Source organism: Oncorhynchus gorbuscha, linkage group LG16, assembly GCF_021184085.1.
Source record: "Oncorhynchus gorbuscha isolate QuinsamMale2020 ecotype Even-year linkage group LG16, OgorEven_v1.0, whole genome shotgun sequence".
Classification (NCBI taxonomy): domain Eukaryota; kingdom Metazoa; phylum Chordata; class Actinopteri; order Salmoniformes; family Salmonidae; genus Oncorhynchus; species Oncorhynchus gorbuscha.
The window spans coordinates 96,470,530-96,497,354 of NC_060188.1; the positions used below are offsets into that span (position 1 = coordinate 96,470,530).

General features: G+C 47.4%; 1 protein-coding gene across 3 annotated transcripts in view; it reads right to left on the reverse strand.

Annotated features, from left to right (window-relative positions):
- LOC123999485 (paralemmin-2-like) overlaps positions 1-26,825 on the reverse strand; it is a 253,939-nt gene that overhangs the window by 85,551 nt on the left and 141,563 nt on the right. For 2 of the 3 annotated variants that reach the window (XM_046305340.1, XM_046305339.1), the window contains exons 5-8: positions 10,754-10,868; positions 6,830-6,848; positions 4,464-4,613; positions 1,191-1,976 (exon numbers count right to left, since the gene is read on the reverse strand). In XM_046305340.1, the coding sequence (XP_046161296.1) occupies positions 1,191-1,976; positions 4,464-4,613; positions 6,830-6,848; positions 10,754-10,868 (1,070 nt within the window). Of the gene's footprint in view, positions 1-248; positions 1,977-4,463; positions 4,614-6,829; positions 6,849-10,753; positions 10,869-26,825 lie in introns of those variants that run through there. The other variant, XM_046305342.1, reaches the window with a different exon arrangement.

Consider the following 26,825-nt stretch of genomic DNA (forward strand, 5'->3'; position numbering starts at 1 on the left):
AGGAGTGGCTGATAGATAGCGTTCAGTAGTGGCTGATAGATGTTGTTCAGGAGTGGCTGATAGATGTTGTTCAGGAGTGGCTGATAGATAGTGTTCAGGAGTGGCTGATAGATAGTGTTCAGTAGTGGCTGATAGATGTTGTTCAGGAGTGGCTGATAGATAGTGTTCAGTAGTGGCTGATAGATAGCGTTCAGTAGTGGCTGATAGATAGCGTTCAGTAGTGGCTGATAGATGTTGTTCAGGAGTGGCTGATAGATAGCGTTCAGTAGTGGCTGATAGATAGCGTTCAGTAGTGGCTGATAGATGATGTTCAGGAGTGGCTGATAGATGATGTTCAGGAGTGGCTGATAGATGTTTGTTGAGATATGAGACAATCTAAATGACACACAAACACCCAAATTGACCCTTTCATCTTCAGATTCAGTTCTGTAACAAGACAGTCAAGTTAAATCACTGTATTGTAGCCTATTTCTTACGGACAATTTCTTTCTTTACGTGACATGCTTGTTTTGATGATGTCCTTGTTGTCTGTTCTCATTGTTGATTATTCCCAAATAACAGTTAGTAACCACCACACTATAATGTGTTGTGTATACATAAACTAGCAACTGACTGTCCAACCAAACCCCTGCTCTGGTCTGCTCTGGTCTGCTCTGGTCTGCTCTGGTCTGCTCTGGTCTGCTCTGATCTGCTCTGATAGTGTTGTCCTCCGGTGTGAGGTTTCCCCTAGCTAAAGATCCAGGATCAGCTGCACCTCTCCCAGTCCTGTACTTAACCGTTATTGGGGGAAAGGAACAACTGACCCGAGATCAGTGTCTAGGGTCAACTCAGAAAGGCTAGAGATGAGATAGGATGCTTTGCTTCCCCAGCTCACAGAGGGGGTCAAGGTTTGGACACAACCAGCTCACAGAGGAGAGAGTTTGTAGGTCAAAGGTCAGATAAAGAGAGTGCTGTAACCCCAGCCAGGTCCCAGAGGTCAGAGGGCAGGTGGAGGTTCTGTTAGTAGCCACGAGGAGGAAGAGGATGAGGAAGAGGAGGGTTTAGGGAGGAGGAGGATCAGAGCCTCGATGAACCAACGAGCTCTTCCCTCCCGGCAGTCCCAGGAAAAACTAGAGAGTTGTGGTTATTGTAGTTAAAGTAATGAGGTCACATGATAGTACAGCAATGGCAGGGCTTTTTCTTCTCTATACCTGCTGGGGAGGGGAGTTCCTTGGTGGCCGTGGCAGAGCTCTCGTCCTTCCCCTCCGACGACAGTTCGGTGGAGTCGCTGAGCGGCCGGGCGCCGGACACAAGGTCGGCGGCGTTGCCGTCGATTACAGAGTAACCGTCGGTGACTGTTTTCTCCCGTAACGACTTCTCATCGTCGTCATCGATCAGGACGATCTCAGCCTTGATGGTGCCGTCGAATCCCAGCAGCCTCTTGGTTTCATCTTGGTTGTCAACGTTATGGTAGCCCATGAAGATCATAGTGACTGGCTTCTCCGCCGTTGCCTGGGGAGCCTCCAGCACCTCTCCCTCGTAGGTTACCTCCCGACGGGGTGGAGGCTGGGTTGTGATAGGGGCGCCTGGAGCTTGCGGAACCTTGTGGGCCATGGTGTCAGGGCTACGGATGGCTGGGGGGGTGGTGTAGGTGGTAGGGAGCTCATCTGTGCGGTCAGTGGAGCTGGGGGAGGTTTTGGTGTCACCAGTACCAACAGGGGTGATAGTAACCTTAGCCTTACCCCCGTCGGCCTGACTGGCGGGCACCCCGACCCGTTGCATCAGCTCGTCCACCTGTTGGGAGCTCCAGGGGTGAACCCCATTCTCCAGGGTGGTGGACCCCCCCGAGCGGACCTCATAGACAACCTTCCGGCCGTCGTCGAAGACCTTGACCCCACGCTGGGGCACCTCGTCAGGGCTGACGGAAGACGCTGACAGGATCCTGGTGTCGCCTGTCTTCCTGTCCTTCTCCACGTTGATCTCCATGGCGTACATCGCTACAAACAGACAGAACACATCATATCGTTACCATTAGAGTCCTACAATGGGCACATCACCATGGGTACATCGCTACAGACAAGGGGAGACAATGTAGCATGGTATCACTAAAATATTATCGGACACACAGAATATAGCATGGTATCACTAAAATATTATCGGACACACAGAATAGAGCATGTTACCACATGGTTGCCATATGGTTACTACGTTAGCACAGCAGGACAAAAAATGATCAACACATTGGTTCTGACACGCCATTTTCCATCAACACACTGGTGTTATAACCAGCCCCAGGGTATCTCCAGTTGTAATGTGTTATAAGCAGTCCCAGGGTATCTCCAGGTGTAATGTGTTATAACCAGTCCCAGGGTATCTCCAATTGTAATGTGTTATAACCAGTCCCAGGGTATCTCCAGTTGTAATGTGTTATAACCAGCCCCAGGGTAATGTGTTATAACCAGCCCCAGGGTATCTCCAGTTGTAATGTGTTATAACCAGCCCCAGGGTATCTCCAGTTGTAATGTGTTATAACCAGTCCCAGGGTATCTCCAGGTGTAATGTGTTATAACCAGTCCAGTCCCAGGGTATCTCCAGTTTATTGTGTTATAACCAGTCCCAGGGTATCTCCAGTTGAATGTGTTATAACCAGTCCTAGGTTATCTCCAGTTGTAATGTGTTATAACCAGTCCCAGGGTATCTCCAGGTGTAATGTGTTATAACCAGTCCCAGGGTATCTCCAGTTATAATGTGTTATAACCAGTCCAGTCCCAGGGTATCTCCAGTTGAATGTGTTATAACCAGTCCCAGGGTATCTCCAGTTGAATGTGTTATAACCAGTCCCAGGGTATCTCCAGTTGTAATGTGTTATAACCAGCCCCAGGGTATCTCCAGTTGAATGTGTTATAACCAGCCCCAGGGTATCTCCAGTTGAATGTGTTATAACCAGTCCCAGGGTATCTCCAGTTGAATGTGTTATAACCAACCCCAGGGTATCTCCAGTTGTAATGTGTTATAACCAGTCCCAGGGTATCTCCAGGTGTAATGTGTTATAACCAGTCCCAGGGTATCTCCAGTTATAATGTGTTATAACCAGTCCAGTCCCAGGGTATCTCCAGGTGTAATGTGTTATAACCAGTCCCAGGGTATCTCCAGTTGTAATGTGTTATAACCAGTCCAGTCCCAGGGTATCTCCAGTTGAATGTGTTATAACCAGTCCCAGGGTATCTCCAGTTGAATGTGTTATAACCAGCCCCAGGGTATCTCCAGTTGTAATGTGTTATAACCAGTCCCAGGGTATCTCCAGGTGTAATGTGTTTTAACCAGTCCCAGGGTATCTCCAGTTTTAATGTGTTATAACCAGTCCCAGGGTATCTCCAGTTTCCAGCTAGGGAGGGTGTTGTTCTCTCAGCTAGGGAGGGTGTGTTCTCTCAGCTAGGGAGGGTGTTGTTCTCTCAGCTAGGGAGGGTGTGTTCTCTCAGCTAGGGAGGGTGTTGTTCTCTCAGCTAGGGAGGGTGTTGTTCTCTCAGCTAGGGAGGGTGTGTTCTCTCAGCTAGGGAGGGTGTTGTTCTCTCAGCTAGGGAGGGTGTTGTTCTCTCAGCTAGGGAGGGTGTTGTTCTCTCAGCTAGGGAGGGTGTTGTTCTCTCAGCTAGGGAGGGTGTTGTTCTCTCAGCTAGGGAGGGTGTTGTTCTCTCAGCTAGGGAGGGTGTTGTTCTCTCAGCTAGGGAGGGTGTTGTTCTCTCAGCTAGGGAGTGTGTTGTTCTCTCAGCTAAGGAGGGTGTTGTTTTCTCAACTAGAGAATGTGTTGTTCTCTCAGCTAAGGAGGGTGTTGTTACTGTATCACTGCTGGCCCTTTAAGGATGCACTGCATCTCGTGTGTATGTTGTTGTGTGTTTTTTCGTGTTTGTTGTGTGTGTGGTTTGTGTGGTTTGTGTTTGTCATGTGTGTGGTTGGTTGTATCGCAGCGTTAGCTGTCTATGGATTGGGGCTCCATCCCTGCATCTGGAATCCCCATTAGCCACCAGACCTGTTCCTGTCCTCTCTACCACCCCTGGTCCTCCTCTCTACCACCCCTGGTCCTCCTAGCTACACGCCCCTGGTCCTGTCATAGCAACCACCCCTGGTCCTGTCCTCTCTACCACCCCTGGTCCACCTCTCTACCACCCCTGGTCCTGTCCTAGCCACCACCCCTGGTACTCCTCTCTACCACCCCTGGTTCTGACCTAGCTACCACCCCTGGTCCTCTTAGCTACCACCCCTGGTCCTGTGCAAGCCCCCACCCCTGGCCCTCCTCTCTACCACCCCTGGTCCCGTCCTAGCTACCACCCCTGGTCCTGTCCTAGCTACCACCCCTGATCCTCCTCTCTACCACCCCTGGTCATGTCCTAGCTACCACCCCTGGTCCTGTCCTATCCCCTCTTGGCTCCAGCTCAACAAGCCCCAATACCCTGCCCCCCCCCCCTCCCCCCACACTCCACAGCACCTACCAGGTTTCCTTGGGTGTTCACCAGAGGCAGGTGCTGCTGAGGCTGGGGCCTGGTGAGGAGAGGTGGTGGAGGAGTCTCTGATGTCCGGCTTGTTGGGGAGCTGGTCGGGGAGCTGGTTGGGGAGCTGGGGACAGGCGTTACTCACAGCATCTGGTTGGGGCGGAGAGCAGGAGAGGAAGTCAGACTGGATCCCCTGGCCACCACACGCTTGCCTTACCCCCTCCCCGTCATCACCCTAACCCCCACCCCCAACACACACTCTATGTCTCTCTCTCTGTCCCTCCGCCCACTGTCTGTCACCCATCCTGTCTCTATGCCCCCCGTCTCTTCCCTCCCACCCTCCCTCTCGCTAACCCTTCTCCCTCCCGTCTCTTCCCTCCCTCCCTCTCTCCCCTCCCTCTGTAACTCTTTCTCTTCTTTCCCCCAGCCCAGTGCTACGTTCAGCAGAATGTGTAGAGAGGTGTATTAGAGGGGATCAAAGCGGCCCTGGGTTGGGGGGATTCCCTGTGAATAGGTGGATCAGGGTGAACAAAGTACAGGGCTACTGTCTTATGTTGGAGCACTCAATAGTACCGCTGAGGCAGGTGGGAAACGATCCAAGGGGCTATTGTGGCAGAGAGAGACAGAGAGTAGAGAGTAGAGAGAGAGAGAGAGAGAGAGAGAGAGAGAGAGAGAGAGAGAGAGAGAGAGAGAGAGAGAGAGAGAGAGAGAGAGAGAGAGAGAGAGAGAGAGAGAGAGAGAGAGAGAGAGAGAGAGAGAGAGAGACAAAGAGAGAAAATTACAGCAGAGAGAGCAGAGACAGAGAGAGAGAGAGAGAGAGAGAGTAGAGGGAGAGAGAGAGAGAGAGAGAGAGAGAGTAGAGGGAGAGAGAGAGAGAGAGGGAGTAGAGGGAGAGAGTGAGAGAGAGAGACAAAGAGAGAAAATTACAGCAGAGAGAGCAGAGACAGAGACAGAGAGAGAGAGTAGAGGGAGAGGGAGAGTGACAGAGACCGAGAAACAGAGACAGAGAGACAGAGACAGAGACAGAGACAGAGACAGAGACAGAGAGAGAGACACAGAGAGAAAATTACAGAAGAGAGAGCAGAGAGATAGACAGAGTAAAGGGACAGAAGTTAGAGGGAGATAGGGAGAGAGTAGAGAGGGGAGTCAGTAGAGAGAGAGAGACTTCTGTATGTGTAATGTTTACTCTTAATTTGTATTGTTTATTTCACTTTATATATTAACTTTATATATTATCTATCTCACTTGCTTTGGCAATGTTAACACATGTTTCCCATGCCAATAAAGCCCTTGAATTGAATTGAATTGAATTGAGTACATTTACATTTAAGTAGAGAGAGAGAGTAGAGAGAGAGTAGAGAGAAAGAGAGTAGAGAGAGAGTAGAGAGAGTAGAGAGAGAAAGGGAGAGAGTAGAAAGAGTAGAGAGAGATAGGGAGATGCAGATAGAGAGGGAGAGAGTAGAGAGAGATAGGGAGATGCAGATAGAGAGGGAGAGAGTAGAGAGAGATAGGGAGATGCAGATAGAGAGGGGGGGAGTAGAGAGAGATAGGGAGATGCAGATAGAGAGGGAGAGAGTAGAGAGAGATAGGGAGATGCAGATAGAGAGGGAGAGAGTAGAGAGATATAGGGAGATGCAGATAGAGAGGGAGAGAGTAGAGAGAGATAGGGAGAGAGTAGAGAGAGATAGGGAGATGCAGATAGAGAGGGAGAGAGTAGAGAGAGATAGGGAGATGCAGATAGAGAGGGAGAGAGTAGAGAGATATAGGGAGATGCAGATAGAGAGGGAGAGAGTAGAGAGAGATAGGGAGAGAGTAGAGAGAGATAGGGAGATGCAGATAGAGAGGGAGAGAGTAGAGAGATATAGGGAGATGCAGATAGAGAGGGAGAGAGTAGAGAGATATAGGGAGATGCAGATAGAGAGGGAGAGAGTAGAGAGAGATAGGGAGATGCAGAGAGAGAGGAGTAGTGTGGGAAACCTTTAAAGCACACAGCCAGTAGTACTGTGGGTGGAGAGTCTCAACTTCAATGGCTAGGAGTTTGTTTAGCCTGTGTGGTAATGTGTAGCATGTGTAAAGCTTGTCTAGCATGTGTAGTGTGTGTAGAGGCAGTGTGACTGTGTGTGTATATAGAGGGAGCTTGCTAGTACAACGAGATATTTCAGAGGCATGTCGAGCTGTTGATCGTGACCTTAATTGAATAACCATGGCGATAACATCCAGGACTACATTGGAAAGAAATGTTAATTTTTTTCAACACAAATGAAAACCAATCAATTAATCAATTTATAACGATCAATAGTATGTATATAATAGATCACTCACCATGTTTATTCAATAGTATTTAGATACTGTATATTGTCACTCACCATGTTCATTCTGAAGACTCTGGAAAGACAAGAAACACAGACAGGACGAGAAGACGTTAAAGATTGTGTTGTGTAGAGTAATGAATGTTCTCTGTCTCTGCGTAGAGTAATGAATGTTCTCTTTCTCTGTGTAGAGTAATGAATGTTCACTCTCTTTCTCTGCGTAGAGTAATGCATGTTATCTCTCTCTCTGTGTAGAGTAATGCATGTTCTCTATCTCTCTGTGTAGATGAATGTTCTCTTTCTCCGTGTAGAGTAATGAAGGTTCTCTCTCTGTGTAGATGAATGTTCTCTCTCTGTGTAGATGAATGTTCTCTTTCTCTGTGTAGAGTAATTAATGTCTCTCTCTCTCTCTCTCTCTCTCTCTGTATGTTCTCTCTCTCTCTCTCTGTAGATGACTGTTCTCTCACTCTCTCTCTCTCTGTATGTACTCTCTCTCTCTGTGTAGATGACTGTTCTCTCTCTCTGGAGATGAATATTCTCTCTCTCTCTGGGTAGACGAATGTTCTCGCTCTCTCTGTGTAGATGAATGCTCTATCTCTCTGTGTAGATGCATGTTCTCTCTCCCTGTGTAGATGTATGTTCTCTCTCTCTCTCTCTAATAACTCTCTCTCTCTCTCTCTCTCTCTCTCTCTCTCTCTCTCTCTCTCTCTCTCTCTCTCTCTCTCTCTCTCTCTCTCTCTCTCTCTCTCTCTCTCTCTCTCTCTGTGTATGTTGTCTCTCTCTCTGTGTATATGAATGTTCTCTGTGTGTAGATGAATGTTCTCTCTCTCTGTAGATGACTGTTCTATCTCTCTCTCTCTCTCTCTCTCTCTCTCTGTGTAGATGAATGTTCTCTCCCTCTCTCTGTGTAAATGAAAGTTATCTCCCTCTTTCTGTGTAGATGAATGTTCTCTCTCTGTGTAGATGACGGTTCTCTCACTCTCTCTCTGTATGTTCTCTCTCTCTGTGTAGATGACTGTTCTCTCTCTCTGTAGATGAATATTCTCTCTCTCTGGGTAGATGAATGTTCTCGCTCTCTCTGTGTAGATGAATGCTCTCTCTCTGTGTAGATGAATGTTCTCTCTCTGTGTAGATGCATGTTCTCTCTCTCTGTGTAGATGAATGTTCTCTCTCTCTCTGTGTAGATGAATGTTCTCTCTTTCTCCGTGTAGATGAATGTTCTCTCTCTCTGTGTAGATGCATGTTCTCTCTCTCTGTGTAGATGCATGTTCTCTCTCTCTGTGTAGATGCATGTTCTCTCTCTCTGTGTAGATGTATGTTCTCTCTCTCTGTGTAGATTAACGTTCTCTCTCTCTTCTCTCTCTCTCTCTCTCTCTCTCTCTCTCTCTCTCTCTCTCTCTCTCTCTCTCTCTGTAGGTTGTCTCTCTCTCTGTGTATATGAATGTTCTCTCTGTGTGTAGATGAATGTTCTCTCTCTCTGTGTAGATGAATGTTCTCTCCCTCTCTCTGTGTAAATGAAAGTTATCTCCCTCTTTCTGTGTAGATGAATGTTCTCTCTCTGTGTGGATGACTGTTCTCTCACTCTCTCTCTGTATGTTCTCTCTCTCTGTGTGTAGATGACTGTTCTCTCTCTCTGTAGATGAATATTCTCTCTCTCTCTGGGTAGACGAATGTTCTCGCTCTCTCTGTGTAGATGAATGCTCTCTCTCTCTCTGTGTAGATGAATGTGCTCTCTCTGTGTAGATGCATGTTCTCTCTCTCTGTGTAGATGAATGTTCTCTCTTTCTCCGTGTAGATGAATGTTCTCTCTCTCTGTGTAGATGCATGTTCTCTCTCTGTGTAGATGCATGTTCTCTCTCTCTGTGTAGATGAATGTTCTCTCTCTTTCTCCGTGTAGATGAATGTGCTCTCTCTGTGTAGATGCATTTTCTCTCTCTCTCTGTAGATGAATGTTCTCTCTCTTTCTCCGTGTAGATGAATGTGCTCTCTCTGTGTAGATGCATGTTCTCTCTCTCTGTGTAGATGTATGTTCTCTCTCTCTCTGTGTAGATTAACTCTCTCTCTCTCTCTCTCTCTCTCTCTCTCTCTCTCTCTCTCTCTCTCTCTCTCTCTCTCTCTCTCTCTCTGTGTATATGAATGTTCTCTCTCTCTCTGTGTAGATGGATGTTCGCTCTCTCTGTGTAGATGAATGTTCTCTCTCTCTCTCTCTCTCTGTAGATGACTGTTCTATCTCTCTCTTTCTGTGTAGATGAATGTTCTCTCTCTGTGTAGATGACTGTTCTCTCACTCTCTCTCTCTGTATGTTCTCTCTCTCTGTGTAGATGACTGTTCTCTCTCTCTCTGTAGATGAATGCTCTCTCTCTCTGTGTAGATGAATGTGCTCTCTCTCTGTGTAGATGAATGTTCTCTCTTTCTCTGTGTAGATGAATGTTCTCTCTCTCTGTGTAGATGCATGTTCTCTCTCTCTGTGTAGATGCATGTTCTCTCTCTCTCTGTGTAGATGTATGTTCTCTCTCTCTGTGTAGATTAATGTTCTTCTCTCTCTGTGTAGATGAATGTTCTCTATCTCTCTCTCTCTCTCTCTCTGTAGATGAACGTTCTCTCTCTCTCTCTCTCTCTCTCTCTCTCTCTCTCTCTCTCTCTCTCTCTCTCTCTCTCTCTCTCTCTCTCTCTCTCTCTCTCTCTCTCGGTGTGGGTGTATGTTGTCTCTCTCTCTGTGTATATGAATGTTCTCTCTCTCTCTGTGTAGATGGATGTTCGCTCTCTCTGTGTAGATGAATGTTCTCTCTCTCTCTCTCTCTGTAGATGACTGTTCTATCTCTCTCTTTCTCTTTCTCTCTCTCTCTCTCTCTCTTTCTGTGTAGATGAATGTTCTCTCTCTGTGTAGATGACTGTTCTCTCACTCTCTCTCTCTGTATGTTCTCTCTCTCTCTGTGTAGATGACTGTTCTCTCTCTCTCTGTAGATGAATGCTCTCTCTCTCTGTGTAGATGAATGTGCTCTCTCTCCGTGTAGATGAATGTTCTCTCTTTCTCTGTGTAGATGAATGTTCTCTCTCTCTGTGTAGATGCATGTTCTCTCTCTCTGTGTAGATGCATGTTCTCTCTCTCTCTGTGTAGATGTATGTTCTCTCTCTGTGTAGATTAATGTTCTTCTCTCTCTGTGTAGATGAATGTTCTCTCTCTCTCTCTCTCTCTCTCTCTCTCTCTCTCTCTCTCTCTCTCTCTCTCTCTCTCTCTCTCTCTCTCTCTCTCTCTCTCTCTCTCTCTCGCTCTCTTTCGCTCTCTCTCTGTGTGTGTGTAGATGAATGTTCTCTCTCTGTGTAGATGACTGTTCTCTCACTCTCTCTCTCTGTATGTTCTCTCTCTCTGTGTAGATGACTGTTCTCTCTCTCTCTGTAGATGAATGCTCTCTCTCTCTGTGTAGATGAATGTGCTCTCTCTCTGTGTAGATGAATGTTCTCTCTTTCTCTGTGTAGATGAATGTTCTCTCTCTCTGTGTAGATGCATGTTCTCTCTCTCTGTGTAGATTCATGTTCTCTCTCTCTCTGTGTAGATGTATGTTCTCTCTCTCTGTGTAGATTAATGTTCTTCTCTCTCTGTGTAGATGAATGTTCTCTATCTCTCTCTCTCTGTGTAGATGAACGTTCTCTCTCTCTCTCTCTCTCTCTCTCTCTCTCTCTCTCTCTCTCTCTCTCTCTCTCTCTCTCTCTCTCTCTCTCTCTCTCTCTCTCTCTCTCTCTCTCTGTGTGTGTAGATGAATGTTCTCTTTCTCTGTGTAGATGAATGTTCTCTCTCTCTCTCTGTGTAGATGAATGTTCTCTCTCTCTCTGTAGATGAATGTTCTCACTGTCTCTGTGTAGATGAATGCTCTCTCTCTCTCTGTGTAGATGAATGTTCTCTCTCTCTGTAGATGAATGTTCTCACTCTCTCTGTGTAGATGAATGTTCTCACTCTCTCTGTGTAGATGAATGTTCTCTTACTTTCTGTAGATCTTCTATGGACCTCTCAGTCTTCTTCAGTCTCTCTCTGAGCATCTGTTCTTTAGCTGAGATCTGACACTCCTCGCTTTCCAACAGACCAATCTCTGACTCCAACCTACAATGAAAGAACAAAAAAGAAACCATGATTTTTTTTTTATCATCCTAAATGGATCAAATCAATTATTTTAACTGAAACTATTTCGTATGAGTGGCTTGGTATTTTTGGGTGGTCAAACTCAACTCTGGACCTTGAAGCCAGTTCCACCCTTTTGTCATTGTTCCCCTCTAATCAGGGACTGATTTAGACCTGGGACACCAGCTGTGTGACATGAATGATGAAGTAGGACAGAAAAGCAGCAGGCTCCGGACCTCGTAAGGTAACAGTTGAATGGCCCAAATCCACCATGTTAGGAAGAAACACAACACATTCTCTGTTCCTCCAAATCCAGTGTGGAACAATGGAACAGCAACACATGGTGACGTGGCGTTAGTCTGAGCAGGAGGCCTTTCTGGTCATGGCTCTGATTGGTGTAAATTGGCCACGCCTTTCTGGTAATGGCTCTGATTGGTGTAAATTGGCTACGCCTTTCTGGTAATGGCTCTGATTGGTGTAAATTGGCCACGCCTTTCTGGTAATGGCTCTGATTGGTGTAAAGCTGCCACTCCTTTCTAGTAATGACTTTGATTGGAATTAGTTTAAAATTAGTTATTACTGTGACGAAGACGCACCATAGACTCAACGTAGACCCACCATAGACCCACCATAGACCCACCATAGACCCACCATAGACCCACCATAGACTCAGTATAGACCCACCATAGACTCAGTATAGACTCAGTATAGACCCACCATAGACTCAGTATAGACCCACCATAGACTCAGTATAGACCCACCATAGACCCACCGTAGACCCAGTATAGACCCACCATAGACTCAGTATAGACCCACCATAGACTCAGAATAGACTCAGTATAGACCCAGTATAGACCCACCATAGACCCACCATAGACCCACCATAGACTCAGTATAGACCCAGTATAGACCCACCATAGATCCACCATGGACCCAGTATAGACCCACCATAGACCCACCATAGACTCAGTATAGACCCAGTGGGATCTAGGGGGAGACTGTAGCACTCTTAATTATCCTCTACCTGTCTGATCTCCTGTTAGACAGGGGGAGGCTGTACCAGTCTTAACCTCTACCTGTATGGTCTCCTGTTAGACAGGGGGAGGCTGTACCAGTCTTAACCTCTACCTGTCTGATCTCCTGATCGACAGGGGGAGGCTGTCCCAGTCTTAACCTCTACCTGTGTGATCTCCTGATATACAGGGGGAGGCTGTCCCAGTCTTAACCTCTACCTGTATGGTCTCCTGTTAGACAGGGGGAGGCTGTACCAGTCTTAACCTCTACCTGTCTGATCTCCTGATAGACAGGGGGAGGCTGTACCAGTCTTAACCTCTACCTGTCTGATCTCCTGATATACAGGGGGAGGCTGTACCAGTCTTAACCTCTACCTGTATGGTCTCCTGTTAGACAGGGGGAGGCTGTACCAGTCTTAACCTCTACCTGTATGGTCTCCTGTTAGACAGGGGGAGGCTGTACCAGTCTTAACCTCTACCTGTATGGTCTCCTGTTAGACAGGGGGAGGCTGTACCAGTCTTAACCTCTACCTGTATGGTCTCCTGTTAGACAGGGGGAGGCTGTACCAGTCTTAACCTCTACCTGTATGGTCTCCTGTTAGACAGGGGGAGGCTGTACCAGTCTTAACCTCTACCTGTCTGATCTCCTGATAGACAGGGGGAGGCTGTCCCAGTCTTAACCTCTACCTGTCTGTTCTCTCTGCTACCGCACGGCAAGCGGTACCGGAGGGCCAAGTCTAGGTCCAAGAGGCTTCTAAACAGTTCTACCACCAAGCCCCCAAGCCACATCATAGACTGTTCTTTCTGCTACCGCACGGCAAGCGGGTCCGTTGTTTACAACCAATAAGTAACTAGGCACAGAGACTTCGGAAAGTATTCAGACCCCATTGACTTTTTCCACATTTTGTTACGTTACAGCCTTATTCTAAAATGGATTAAATTTTTTTCTTCCCACAATGTACACACAACACCCCATAATGACATCACAACACCCCATAATGACATCACAATACCCCATAATGTACACACAACACCCCATAATGACATCACAATACCCCATAATGACATCACAATACCCCATAATGACATCACAATACCCCATAATGACCAAGCAAAAAACAAGTTATTAGATATTTTTGCAAATGTCTAAAAAAAATTATGAAATATGACATTTACATAAGTATTCAGACCCTTTATTCAGTACTTTCTTGAAGCACGTTTGGCAGCGATTACAGCCTCCAGTCTTCTTGGGTTTGACGCTACAAGCTTGACACACCTGTATTTGGGGAGTTTCTCACATTCTTCTCTGCAGATCCTCTCAGGCTTTGTCAGGTCCCCATTCTTAAAATAAAGTGGTGATCCTAACTCACCTAAAATAGGGATTTATTTTAGGATTAAATGTCAGGAATTGTGAAAAACTAAGTTTAAATGTATTTGGCTAAGGTGTATGTAAACTTCCAACACACACGCACGCACGCACGCACGCACGCACGCACGCACGCACGCACGCACGCACACGCACGCACGCACGCACGCACGCACGCACGCACGCACGCACGCACACACACACACACACACACACACACACACACACACACACACACACACACACACACACACACACACACACACACACACACACACACACACACACACACACACACACACATTCCATTTATCCCAGGGGACCTGGGTTTGGGTTATTATTTTTGCTGGCTAGCCAATCAGGAAGCATCGTTCAGAGGAACCCCCCCCTGACTCCTCCCTGGTCATTTCCTGCCATTGTATAGTGCAAGAGGGTTCTAGAATGCCTCAAAAGTTCCATGGTCAGTAATAACAAGGAAGCTTCCCAAGATTCCATCTCTTAGTCCACCCTATTCCCTATATAGTGCACTACTATAGACCAGAGCCCTATTCCCTATATAGTGCACTACTATAGACCAGAGCCCTATTCCCTATATAGTACACTACTTTAGACCAGAGGCCTATAGAACCCGATTCCCTATATCGTGCACTACTATAAACCAGAGCCATATTCCCAATATAGTACACTACTTTAGACCAGAGGCCTATAGAACCCGATTCCTTATATAGTACACTACTTTAGACCAGAGCCCTATGGAACCCTATTCCCTATATATAGTACACTACTTTAGACCAGAGCCCTATGGAACCCTATTCCCTATATAGTGCACTATTTTAGACCAGAGCCCTATGGAAACCTATTCCCTATATAGTGCACTACTTTAGACCAGGGACCATAGGAGGTTCATAGAGTTCTACTGTGATGGTCAATACCAATATCTGCACCCCCGTGGTCAATAACAACATCTGTACCCCCGTGGTCAATGCCAATATCTGTACCCCCGTGGTCAATACCAATATCTGTACCCCCGTGGTCAATAACAACATCTACACCCCCGTAGTCAATAACAACATCTACACCCCCGTGGTCAATACCAATATCTGCACCCCCGTGGTCAATAACAACATCTACACCCCCGTGGTCAATACCAATATCTACACCCCCGTGGTCAATAACAACATCTACACCCCCGTGGTCAATACCAACATCTACACCCCCGTGGTCAATACCAACATCTACACCCCCGTGGTCAATACCAACATCTACACCCCCGTGGTCAATACCAACATCTACACCCCCGTGGTCAATACCAATATCTGCACCCCCGTGGTCAATACCAATATCTACACCCCCGTGGTCAATACCAATATCTGCACCCGTGAACAAGGCCATGATTGGGAGTCCCATAAGGTGGGTCACAATTGGCCAAGCGTCGTCGAGGTTTGGCCAGATTAGGCTGTCATTGTAAATAAGAATTTGTTGTCAACTGACTTGTCTAGTTAAGTAGAAGTTACATAAATGCATACAAATAAATAAATAAATTCAACTCCCATTCAACTCCCATGGTCAATACCATCATGGTCAATACCATCATGGTCAACTCCCATGATGGTCAATACCATCATGGTCAATACCATCATGGTCAACTCCCATGGTCAATACCATCATGGTCAATACCATGATGGTCAATACCATCATGGTCAATACCCATGGTCAACTCCCATGGTCAATACCATCATGGTCAATACCATCATGGTCAATACCATCATGGTCAACTCCCATGGTCAATACCATCATGGTCAACTCCCATGGTCAATACCATCATGGTCAACTCCCATGGTCAATACCATCATGGTCAATACCATGATGGTCAATACCATCATGGTCAATACCCATGGTCAACTCCCATGGTCAATACCCATGGTCAACTCCCATGGTCAATACCATGATGGTCAACTCCCATGGTCAATACCATCATGGTCAACTCCCATGGTCAATACCATCATGGTCAACTCCCATGGTCAATACCATCATGGTCAACTCCCATGGTCAATACCATCATGGTCAACTCCCATGGTCAATACCATCATGGTCAACTCCCATGGTCAATACCATCATGGTCAATACCATCATGGTCAATACCATCATGGTCAACTCCCATGGTCAATACCATCATGGTCAACTCCCATGGTCAATACCATCATGGTCAATACCATCATGGTCAACTCCCATGGTCAATACCATCATGGTCAACTCCCATGGTCAATACCATCATGGTCAATACCATGGTCAACTCCCATGGTCAATACCATGGTCAACTCCCATGGTCAATACCATCATGGTCAATACCATGGTCAACTCCCATGGTCAATACCATCATGGTCAATACCATCATGGTCAATACCATGGTCAACTCCCAATGGTCAATACCATGGTCAACTCCCATGGTCAATACCATCATGGTCAATACCATGGTCAACTCCCATGGTCAATACCATGGTCAACTCCCATGGTCAATACCATCATGGTCAATACCATCATGGTCAATACCATCATGGTCAACTCCCATTCAACTCCCATGGTCAATACCATCATGGTCAACTCCCATGGTCAACTCCCATGGTCAATACCATCATGGTCAATACCATCATGGTCAACTCCCATGGTCAATACCATCATGGTCAATACCATCATGGTCAACTCCCATGGTCAATACCATCATGGTCAACTCCCATGGTCAATACCATCATGGTCAACTCCCATGGTCAATACCATCATGGTCAATACCATCATGGTCAACTCCCATGGTCAATACCATCATGGTCAACTCCCATGGTCAATACCATCATGGTCAACTCCCATGGTCAATACCATCATGGTCAACTCCCATGGTCAATACCATCATGGTCAACTCCCATGGTCAATACCATCATGGTCAACTCCCATGGTCAATACCATCATGGTCAACTCCCATGGTCAATACCATCATGGTCAACTCCCATGGTCAATACCATCATGGTCAATACCATCATGGTCAACTCCCATGGTCAATACCATCATGGTCAACTCCCATGGTCAATACCATCATGGTCAATACCATCATGGTCAATACCATGGTCAACTCCCAATGGTCAATACCATGGTCAACTCCCATGGTCAATACCATCATGGTCAATACCATGGTCAACTCCCAATGGTCAATACCATGGTCAACTCCCATGGTCAATACCATCATGGTCAATACCATGGTCAACTCCCATGGTCAATACCATGGTCAACTCCCATGGTCAATACCATCATGGTCAATACCATGGTCAACTCCCATGGTCAATACCATCATGGTCAATACCATCATGGTCAACTCCCATGGTCAATACCATCATGGTCAACTCCCATGGTCAATACCATCATGGTCAACTCCCATGGTCAATACCATCATGGTCAACTCCCATGGTCAATACCATCATGGTCAACTCCCATGGTCAATACCATCATGGTCAATACCCATGGTCAACTCCCATGGTCAATACCATGATGGTCAATACCATCATGGTCAATACCATCATGGTCAACTCCCATGGTCAATACCATCATGGTCAACTCCCAATGGTCAATACCATGGTCAACTCCCATGGTCAATACCATCATGGTCAATACCATGGTCAACTCCCATGGTCAATACCATGGTCAACTCCCATGGTCAATACCATCATGGTCAATACCATCATGGTCAACTCCCATGGTCAATACCATCATGGTCAACTCCCATGGTCAATACCATCATGGTCAATACCATCATGGTCAATACCATGGTCAACTCCCAATGGTCAATACCATGGTCAACTCCCATGGTCAATACCATCATGGTCAATACCATGGTCAACTCCCATGGTCAATACCATGGTCAACTCCCATGGTCAATACCATCATGGTCAATACCATCATGGTCAACTCCCATGGTCAATACCATCATGGTCAATACCATCATGGTCAACTCCCATGGTCAATACCATCATGGTCAACTCCCATGGTCAATACCATCATGGTCAATACCATCATGGTCAACTCCCATGGTCAATACCATCATGGTCAATACCATCATGGTCAACTCCCATGGTCAATACCATCATGGTCAACTCCATGGTCAATACCATCATGGTCAACTCCCATTCAACTCCCATGGTCAACTCCCATGGTCAATACCATCATGGTCAATACCATCATGGTCAATACCATCATGGTCAACTCCCATTCAACTCCCATGGTCAATACCATCATGGTCAACTCCCATGGTCAATACCATCATGGTCAACTCCCATGGTCAATACCATCATGGTCAACTCCCATGGTCAATACCATCATGGTCAAAGACAACTCACAAACAATAACAATACGACAAAGATCACCGTGTTGAAAACACAAACATCCTCTCTGTGGTCAGAGGTCAAAGTTCTCTCCCCTTTTTTTCACTTTCACTTTTTCTGCTCCCACTCTCCCTCCACTCTCCCTCCAATACCATCTCCCTCCCATGGTCTACCATCATGGTCCTCCTCATCTCCCTCCACTCTCCCTCCACTCTCCCTCCTCTCTCCCTCCTCTCTCCCTCCACTCTCCCTCCTCTCTCCCTCCACTCTCCCTCCTCTCTCCCTCCACTCTCCCTCCACTCTCCCTCCTCTCTCCCTCCACTCTCCCTCCTCTCTCCCTCCACTCTCCCTCCTCTCTCCCTCCACTCTCCCTCCCCTCTCCCTCCACTCTCCCTCCCTCTCCCTCCCTCTCCCTCCACTCTCCCACTCTTCTTCCTCTCTCCAACTCTCCCTCCTCTCTCCCTCCACTCTCCCTCCTCTCTCCCTCCACTCTCCCACTCTCCTTCCTCTCTCCAACTCTCCCTCCACTCTCCCACTCTCCCTCCACTCTCCCACTCTTCTTCCACTCTCCCACTCTCCTTCCTCTCTTCAACTCTCCCTCCACTCTCCCACTCTCCCTCCACTCTCCCTCCACACTCCCACCCTCCCTCCACTCTCCTTCCTCTCTCCAACTCTCCCTCCACTCTCCCTCCACTCTCCCACCTCTCTCCCTCCACTCTCCCTCCTCTCTCCCTCCTCTCTCCCTCCACTCTCCCTCCTCTCTCCCTCCACTCTCCCTCCTCTCTCCTTCCTCTCTCCAACTCTCCCTCCACTCTCCCTCCACTCTCCCTCCTCTCTCCCTCCTCTCTCCCTCCTCTCTCCCTCCACTCTCCCTCCTCTCTCCCTCCTCTCTCCCTCCTCTCTCCCTCCATTCTCCCTCCACTCCCCGTGGCTGATGTGAGTAAGACATTTAAGCGTGTTAACCCTCGCTAGGCTGCCGGCCCAGACGGCATCCCCAGCCGCGTCCTCAGAGCATGGGCGGACCAGCTGGCTGGTGTGTTTACGGACATATTCAATCTCTCCCTTTCCCAGTCTGCTGTTCCCACATGCTTAAAGATGTCCACCATCGTTCCTGTACCCAAGAAAGCAAAGGTGACTGAACTAAATTACTGTCGCCACGTAGCACTCACTTCTGTCATCATGAAGCGCTTTGAGAGGCTAGTTAAGGATCCTCTTCTTTACCTGACACCGTAGACCCACTTCAATGTGCTTACTGGACCAATAGATCCACAGACGATGCAAACCGCCATCGCACTGCACACTGCCCTATCCTACCTGGACAAGAGGCATACGAGAATGCGTAAGAATGTTGTTAATTGAACACAGCTCAGCCTTCAACACCATAGTACCCTCCAAGCTCATCGTTAAGCTTGAGACCCTGTGTCTGAACCCCGCCCTGTGTAATCCTCAACACAAGGGTGCGTGTTCAGCCCCCTCCTGTACTCCCTGTTCATGCACCACTGAGTGGCCACGCACGCCTCCAACTCAATCATCAAGTTTGCAGACAAAACAACAGTAGTAGGCTTGATTACCAGCAACTACGAGATGGCCTACAGGGAGGAGGTGTGGGCCCTCGGAGTGTGGTGTCAGGACAATAACCTCTCCCTCAACGTCAACAAAGCGAATGTGCTGATCGTGGACTTCAGGAGACAGCAGAGGGAGCACGCCCATTATCCACATCGACGGAACAGCAGTGAAGAAGGTGGAAAGCTTCAAGTTCCTCGGCGTACACATCACTGACGATCTGAAATGGTTCCACCCACACAGACAGTGTGGGGAGGAAGGGGCATATCTCCTGTTTCTGTTAGACAGCTTGATGTCCCTGGATAGGATGTTTGTGTCAGTTGTCTGTGTCAGTTGTTTGTGTCAGTTGTTTGTGTCAGTTGTCTGTGTCAGTTGTCTGTGTCTGTTGTTTGTGTCTGTTGTGAGTGTCTGTTGTTTGTGTCTGTGGTTAGTGTCGGTTGTTTGTGTCTGTTGTTAGTGTCTGTTGTTAGTGTCTGTTGTTTGTGTCTGGTTAGTCGGTTGTTTGTGTCTGTTGTTAGTGTCTGTTGTTTGTGTCTGTGGTTAGTGTCGGTTGTTTGTGTCTGTTGTTAGTGTCTGTTGTTAGTGTCTGTTGTTTGTGTCTGTGGTTAGTGTCGGTTGTTTGTGTCTGTTGTTAGTGTCGGTTGTTAGTGTCTGTTGTTTGTGTCTGTGGTTAGTGTCGGTTGTTTGTGTCTGTTGCTAGTGTCTGTTGTTTGTGTCAATTGTAGCACTACACTGAGAAACCTGTCCAGTGGTCAGTTGTGTCTGTTGTTAGTGTCTGTGGTTAGTGTCTGTTGTTAGTGTCTGTTGTTTGTGTCTGTGGTTAGTGTCGGTTGTTTGTGTCTGTTGTTAGTGTCTGTTGTTAGTGTCTGTTGTTTGTGTCTGTTGCTAGTGTCTGTTGTTTGTGTCAATTGTAGCACTACACTGAGAAACCTGTCCAGTGGTCAGTTGTGTCTGTTGTTAGTGTCTGTGGTTAGTGTCTGTTGTTAGTGTCGGTTGTTTGTGTCTGTTGTTAGTGTCTGTTGTTAGTGTCTGTTGTTAGTGTCTGTTGTTTGTGTCTGTGGGTGGTGAGGGTGGTGTAGAAGGTACAACAGACAGGGTGGTGTAGAAGGTACAACAGACAGGGTGGTGTAGAAGGTACAACAGACAGGGTGGTGTAGAAGGTACAACAGACAGGGTGGTGTAGAAGGTACAACAGACAGGGTGGTGTAGAAGGTACAACAGACAGGGTGGTGAGGAAGGTACAACAGACAGGGTGGTGTAGAAGGTACAACAGACAGGGTGGTGTAGAAGGTACAACAGACAGGGTGGTGTAGAAGGTACAACAGACAGGGTGGTGTAGAAGGTACAACAGACAGGGTGGTGTAGAAGGTACAACAGACAGGGTGGTGTAGAAGGTACAACAGACAGGGTGGTGTAGAAGGTACAACAGACAGGGTGGTGTAGAAGGTACAACAGACAGGGTGGTGTAGAAGGTACAACAGACAGGGTGGTGTAGAAGGTACAACAGACAGGATGGTGAAGAAGATGCAACAGACAGGGTGGTGTAGAAGGTACAACAGACAGGGTGGTGTAGAAGGTACAACAGACAGGGTGGTGTAGAAGGTACAACAGACAGGATGGTGAAGAAGATGCAACAGACAGGGTGGTGTAGAAGGTACAACAGACAGGGTGGTGTAGAAGGTACAACAGACAGTGTGGTGAAGAAGATGCAACAGCGCTTGGCCCCTAAAACCCTCACAAACTTTTCTATCACTGCCTGGAATGGCAACTGCTCTGCCCACAACCGTAAGGCTCTCCAGAGGGTAGTGAGGTCTGCACAACGCATCACCGGGGGCAAACTACCTGCCCTACACCACCCGATGTCACAGGAAGGCCATAAAGATCATCAAGGACAACAACCACCCGAGCCACTGCCTGTTCACCCCGCTATCATCCAGAAGGTGAGGTCAGTACAGGTGCATCAAAGCTGGGACAGAGAGACTGAAAAACAGCTTCTATCTCAAAGCCATCAGACTGTTAAACAGCTTCTATCTCAAGGCCATCGCACTGTTAAACAACCATCACTAGCCGGCTCAACAAGAACATTTAATAATCAATGAAAAGGTAAAAGGTCAATGAACATATGGCGGTTATTAGACAGAGACAGAGACAGAGATAGAGATAGAGATAGAGACAGAGACAGAGAGAGAAACAGAGACAGAGACAGAGACAGAGACAGAGATAGAGACAGAGACAGAGACAGAGACAGAGACAGAGACAGAGACAGAGACAGAGATAGAGACAGTGACAGAGACAGAGACAGAGACAGTGACAGAGACAGAGACAGAGACAGAGACAGAGACAGAGACAGAGACAGAGACAGAGACAGAGACAGAGACAGAGACAGAGACAGTGACAGAGACAGAGACAGAGATAGAGAGAAACAGAGACATAGACAGAGACAGAGACAGAGATAGAGAGAAACAGAGACAGAGACAGAGATAGAGACAGTGACAGAGACAGAGACAGAGACAGAGATAGAGAGAAACAGAGACAGAGATAGAAACAGAGATAGAGAGAAACAGAGACAGAGACAGACAGAAACAGAGACAGATATAGAGACAGAGACAGAGACAGAGACAGAGATAGAGAGAGACAGAGACAGAGATAGAAACAGAGACAGAGACAGAGACAGAGACAGAGACAGAGACAGAGACAGAGACAGAGATAGAGACAGAGATAGAGACAGAGACAGAGACAGAGACAGAGATAGAGACAGACAGAAACAGAGACAGATATAGAGACAAACAGAGACAGAGACAGAGATAGAGACAGACAGAAACAGAGACAGATATAGAGACAGAGACAGAGACAGAGATAGAGACAAACAGAGACAGAGACAGTGATAGAGAGAAACAGAGACAGTGACAGAGACAGTGACAGAGACAGAGACAGAGACAGAGACAGAGACAGAGACAGAGACAGAGACAGAGACAGAGATAGAGACAAACAGAGACAGACAGAAACAGAGACAGAGATAGAAACAGAGACAAACAGAGACAAACAGAGACAGAGATAGAGACAGACAGAAACAGAGACAGATATAGAGACAGAGATAGAGAGAAACAGAGACAGAGACAGAGACAGAGATAGAGAGAAACAGAGACAGAGACAGTGACAGTGACAGAGACAGAGACAGAGACAGAGACAGAGACAGAGATAGAGACAAACAGAGACAGAGATAGAAACAGAGACAAACAGAGACAAACAGAGACAGAGATAGAGACAGACAGAAACAGAGACAGATATAGAGACAGAGACAGAGACAGAGATAGAGACAAACAGAGACAGAGACAGAGACAGAGACAGTGACAGAGACAGAGACAGTGCCAGAGACAAACAGAGACAGAGATAGAAACAGACAGAAACAGAGACAGTGACAGAGACAGAGACAGACAGAAACAGAGACAGAGACAGACAGAAACAGAGACAGAGACAGACAGAAACAGAGACAGAGATAGAGACAGACGGAAACAGAGACAGTGACAGAGACAGAGACAGAGACAGAGACAGAGACAGAGACAGAGACAGAGACAGTAACAGAGACATAGACAGAAACAGAGACATAGACAGAGACAGAGACAGAAACAGATAATGTATGGCGCTATCTCAGTGTAAAGTCACTGTACAGCACTGAGCCTCTCCCACATTCACCCAGACATCTCATACTAACAGGAAATATACTGGCTCTGCTTCCCTCTAGTGGTGCAACTGAACACTACAAAAATAAATAAAGGGAACATTAAAATAACACATCCTAGATGTGAATGAATTAAATATTCTTATTAAATACTTTTTTCTTTACATAGTTGAATGTGCTGACAACAAAATCACACAAAAATGATCAATGGAAATCAAATGTATCAACCCATAGAGGTCTGGATTTGGAGTCACACTCAAAATTAAAGTGGAAAACCACACTATAGGCTGACCCAACTTTGATGTAATGTCCTTAAAACAAGTCAAAATGAGGCTCAGTAGTGTGTGTGGCCTCCATGTGCCTATATGACCTCCCTACAATGCCTGGGCATGCTCCTGATGAGGTGGCGGATGGTCTCCTGAGGGATTTAGGTCTGGGGACCGGGCGGGCCTGTCTCCTGGTAGCGCCTCCATGCTCTGGACACTACGCTGACAGACACAGCAAACCTTCTTGCCACAGCTCGCATTGATGTGCCATCCTGGATTAGCTGCACTACCTGAGCCACTTGTGTGGGTTGTAGACTCCGTCTCATGCTACCACTAGAGTGAAAGCACCGCCAGCATTCAAAAGTGACCAAAACATCAGCCAGAAAGAATAGGAACTGAGAAGTGGTCTGTGGTCATCACCTGCAGAACCACTCCTTTATTGGGGGTGTCTGCTAATTGCCTATAATTTCCACCTGTTGTCTATTCCATTTGCACAACAGCATGTGACATTTATTATATTATTTATTTATTATTACAGGTTACTTATTAGATACTATGTAGTCATTTTGGGCGAGTTGGAATATTTCTAAATCAAACACGCCAAATAAATCGATATAAATATCGGGATATAAATATAAAGAAGGACATTATCGACCAAAAGGACCATTTGTGATGTTCCTTGGACATTTTGGAGTGCCAACAGAAGAAGATCTTCAAAGGTAAGCCTTTATATATTATAATTATATCGCTATTTCTGACTTGTGTGGCAACTGTACTGCCCTCAACCTCATGACTCTCAGCTCAACGCATCACCGGGGGTATCCTGGCTGCCCTCCAGGACATCTACTGCACTCGATGTCAAAGGATATTATAAGTCCAGTGTGTTGGGGGTAGAGTCCAGTGTGGGTAGAGTCCAGTGTGGGTAGAGTCCAGTGTGGGTAGAGTCCAGTGTGTGTAGAGTCCAGTGTGTGTAGAGTCCAGTGTGTGTAGAGTCCAGTGTGGGTAGAGTCCAGTGTGTGGGGTAGAGTCCAGTGTGTGGGGTAGAGTCCAGTGTGTGGGGTAGAGTCCAGTGTGGGTAGAGTCCAGTGTGTGGGTAGAGTCCAGTGTGTGGGGTAGAGTCCAGCGTGTGGGGTAGAGTCCAGCGTGTGGGTAGAGTTCAGCGTGTGGGTAGAGTCCAGTGTGGGTAGAGTCCAGTGTGGGTAGAGTCCAGTGTGGGTAGAGTCCAGTGTGGGTAGAGTCCAGTGTGGGTAGAGTCCAGTGTGGGTAGAGTCCAGTGTGGGTAGAGTCCAGTGTGGGTAGAGTCCAGTGTGGGTAGAGTCCAGTGTGGGTAGAGTCCAGTGTGTGGGGTAGAGTCCAGTGTGGGTAGAGTCCAGTGTGTGGGTAGAGTCCAGTGTGTGGGGTAGAGTCCAGTGTGTGGGTAGAGTCCAGTGTGTGGGTAGAGTCCAGTGTGGTGGGTAGAGTCCAGTGTGTTGGGGGTAGAGTCCAGTGTGGGGGTAGAGTCCAGTGTGTGGGTAGAGTCCAGTGTGTGGGTAGAGTCCAGTGTGTGGGTAGAGTCCAGTGTGGGTAGAGTCCAGTGTGTGGGTAGAGTCCAGTGTGTTGGTAGAGTCCAGTGTGGGTAGAGTCCAGTGTGGGTAGAGTCCAGTGTGTGCTGGGTAGAGTCCAGTGTGTGTTGGTAGAGTCCAGTGTGGGTAGAGTCCAGTGTGTGCTGGGTAGAGTCCAGTGTGCTGGGTAGAGTCCAGTGTGTGTTGGTAGAGTCCAGTGTGCTGGGTAGAGTCCAGTGTGTGTTGGTAGAGTCCAGTGTGTGTTGGTAGAGTCCAGTGTGTGTGGGTAGAGTCCAGTGTGTGTTGTTAGAGTCCAGTGTGTGTTGGTAGAGTCCAGTGTGTGTTGGTAGAGTCCAGTGTGGGTAGAGTCCAGTGTGTGTTGGTAGAGTCCAGTGTGTGTTGGTAGAGTCCAGTGTGGGTAGAGTCCAGTGTGTGTTGGTAGAGTCCAGTGTGGGTAGAGTCCAGTGTGTGTTGGTAGAGTCCAGTGTGTGTTGGTAGAGTCCAGTGTGGGTAGAGTCCAGTGTGTGTTGGTAGAGTCCAGTGTGGGTAGAGTCCAGTGTGTGTTGGTAGAGTCCAGTGTGTGTTGGTAGAGTCCAGTGTGGGTAGAGTCCAGTGTGTGTGGGTAGAGTCCAGTGTGTGTTGGTAGAGTCCAGTGTGTGTTGGTAGAGTCCAGTGTGGGTAGAGTCCAGTGTGTGTTGGTAGAGTCCAGTGTGGGTAGAGTCCAGTGTGTGTTGGTAGAGTCCAGTGTGTGTTGGTAGAGTCCAGTGTGGGTAGAGTCCAGTGTGTGTGGGTAGAGTCCAGTGTGTGTTGGTAGAGTCCATTGTGTGTTGGTAGAGTCCAGTGTGCTGGGTAGAGTCCAGTGTGTGCTGGGTAGAGTCCAGTGTGTGTTGGTAAAGTCCAGTGTGTTGGGTCGAGTCCAGTGTGTGCTGGGTAGAGTCCAGTGTGTTAACTATTTAGTTAACTGTTTAACTAACTATTTAGCAGTCTTATGGCTTTGGGGTAGAAGATGTTCAGTTTTCAGTTGCTTCCAGACTTAGCGCTCCGGTACCGGTTGACGTGCGGTAACAGGGAGAACAATCTATGGCTGGAGACTGACACCGCTTGGTATAGAGGTCCTGGATGGCAGGGGGTTCAGCCCCAGCGATGTACTGGGCCGTACGCACCACCTTCTGTAGCGCCGAGCATTTGCCATACCAAGCGGTGATCCAGCCAGTCAAGATGCTCTCAGTGGTTTTAGAACGTTTTGAGGCTCTGAGGCCTTAAATCTATTGAAAGGAGGGAAGAAACAGGCCCTCCGTTTCCCTATACGATCAGCTCCTTTGTCAGACCATAATGCTAAAGCAAAGTCTAATAGGTATTGTACACAACAGATTGATATGAGCAATCACCAGTCAGACGGGGAGAGGACCACAAAGCTGCCCTGTGAGAAGCCTGATTAGAAAGGCCTGCAGAGGGAACTGTGGGTGTACTGTACAGCTTTCTGGGTTTCCCTCAGCATGTGTCTCTCAGAACAACAAACAAATGACCTCTAACGTTTAGGACTGTTTATTATCTTTACTTTACTGCTTAAGGAACTGCGCACCGACAAACTCCCTTCTCCGGTTGGAGCCTCATCGACTTACCCTGAATGTTTATAAGGTGGCTACTTTGATCAGAGCAACTACTTTCAATTGCAGGGCAGCGGAGTGAGAGAAGAAAAAGAGAGAGAGAACGAGAGAGGGGGAGAGAGCAGAGAGAGAGAAAGAGCGAGAAAATGAGCAAGAGAGAGAGGGGGAGAGAGCAGAGAGAGAGAGAGAGAGAGAGAGAGAGAGAGAGAGAGAGAGAGAGAGAGAGAGAGAGAGAGAGAGAGAGAGAGAGAGAGAGAGAGAGAGAGAGAGAGAGAGAGAGAGAGAGAGAGAGAGAGAGAGAGAGAGAGAGAGAGAGAGAGAGAGAGAGAGAGAGAATAAGAGATAGAGAGGCATTGGCAAAATTAATGATGATGTCCTCCCACAAGCTCCCCTCCCAATCTTGACTTCTCCTTCTCTCTCTTCCTGTCTGAATCTCCCAGCCGAGCTTATTGGTCCCCGAGGCCTCCTCTGTGTCTGTGTCTGTGTGTGTGTCTGTGTGTGTCTGTGTGTGTGTGTGTGTGTGTGTGTTCATGTCTGTGT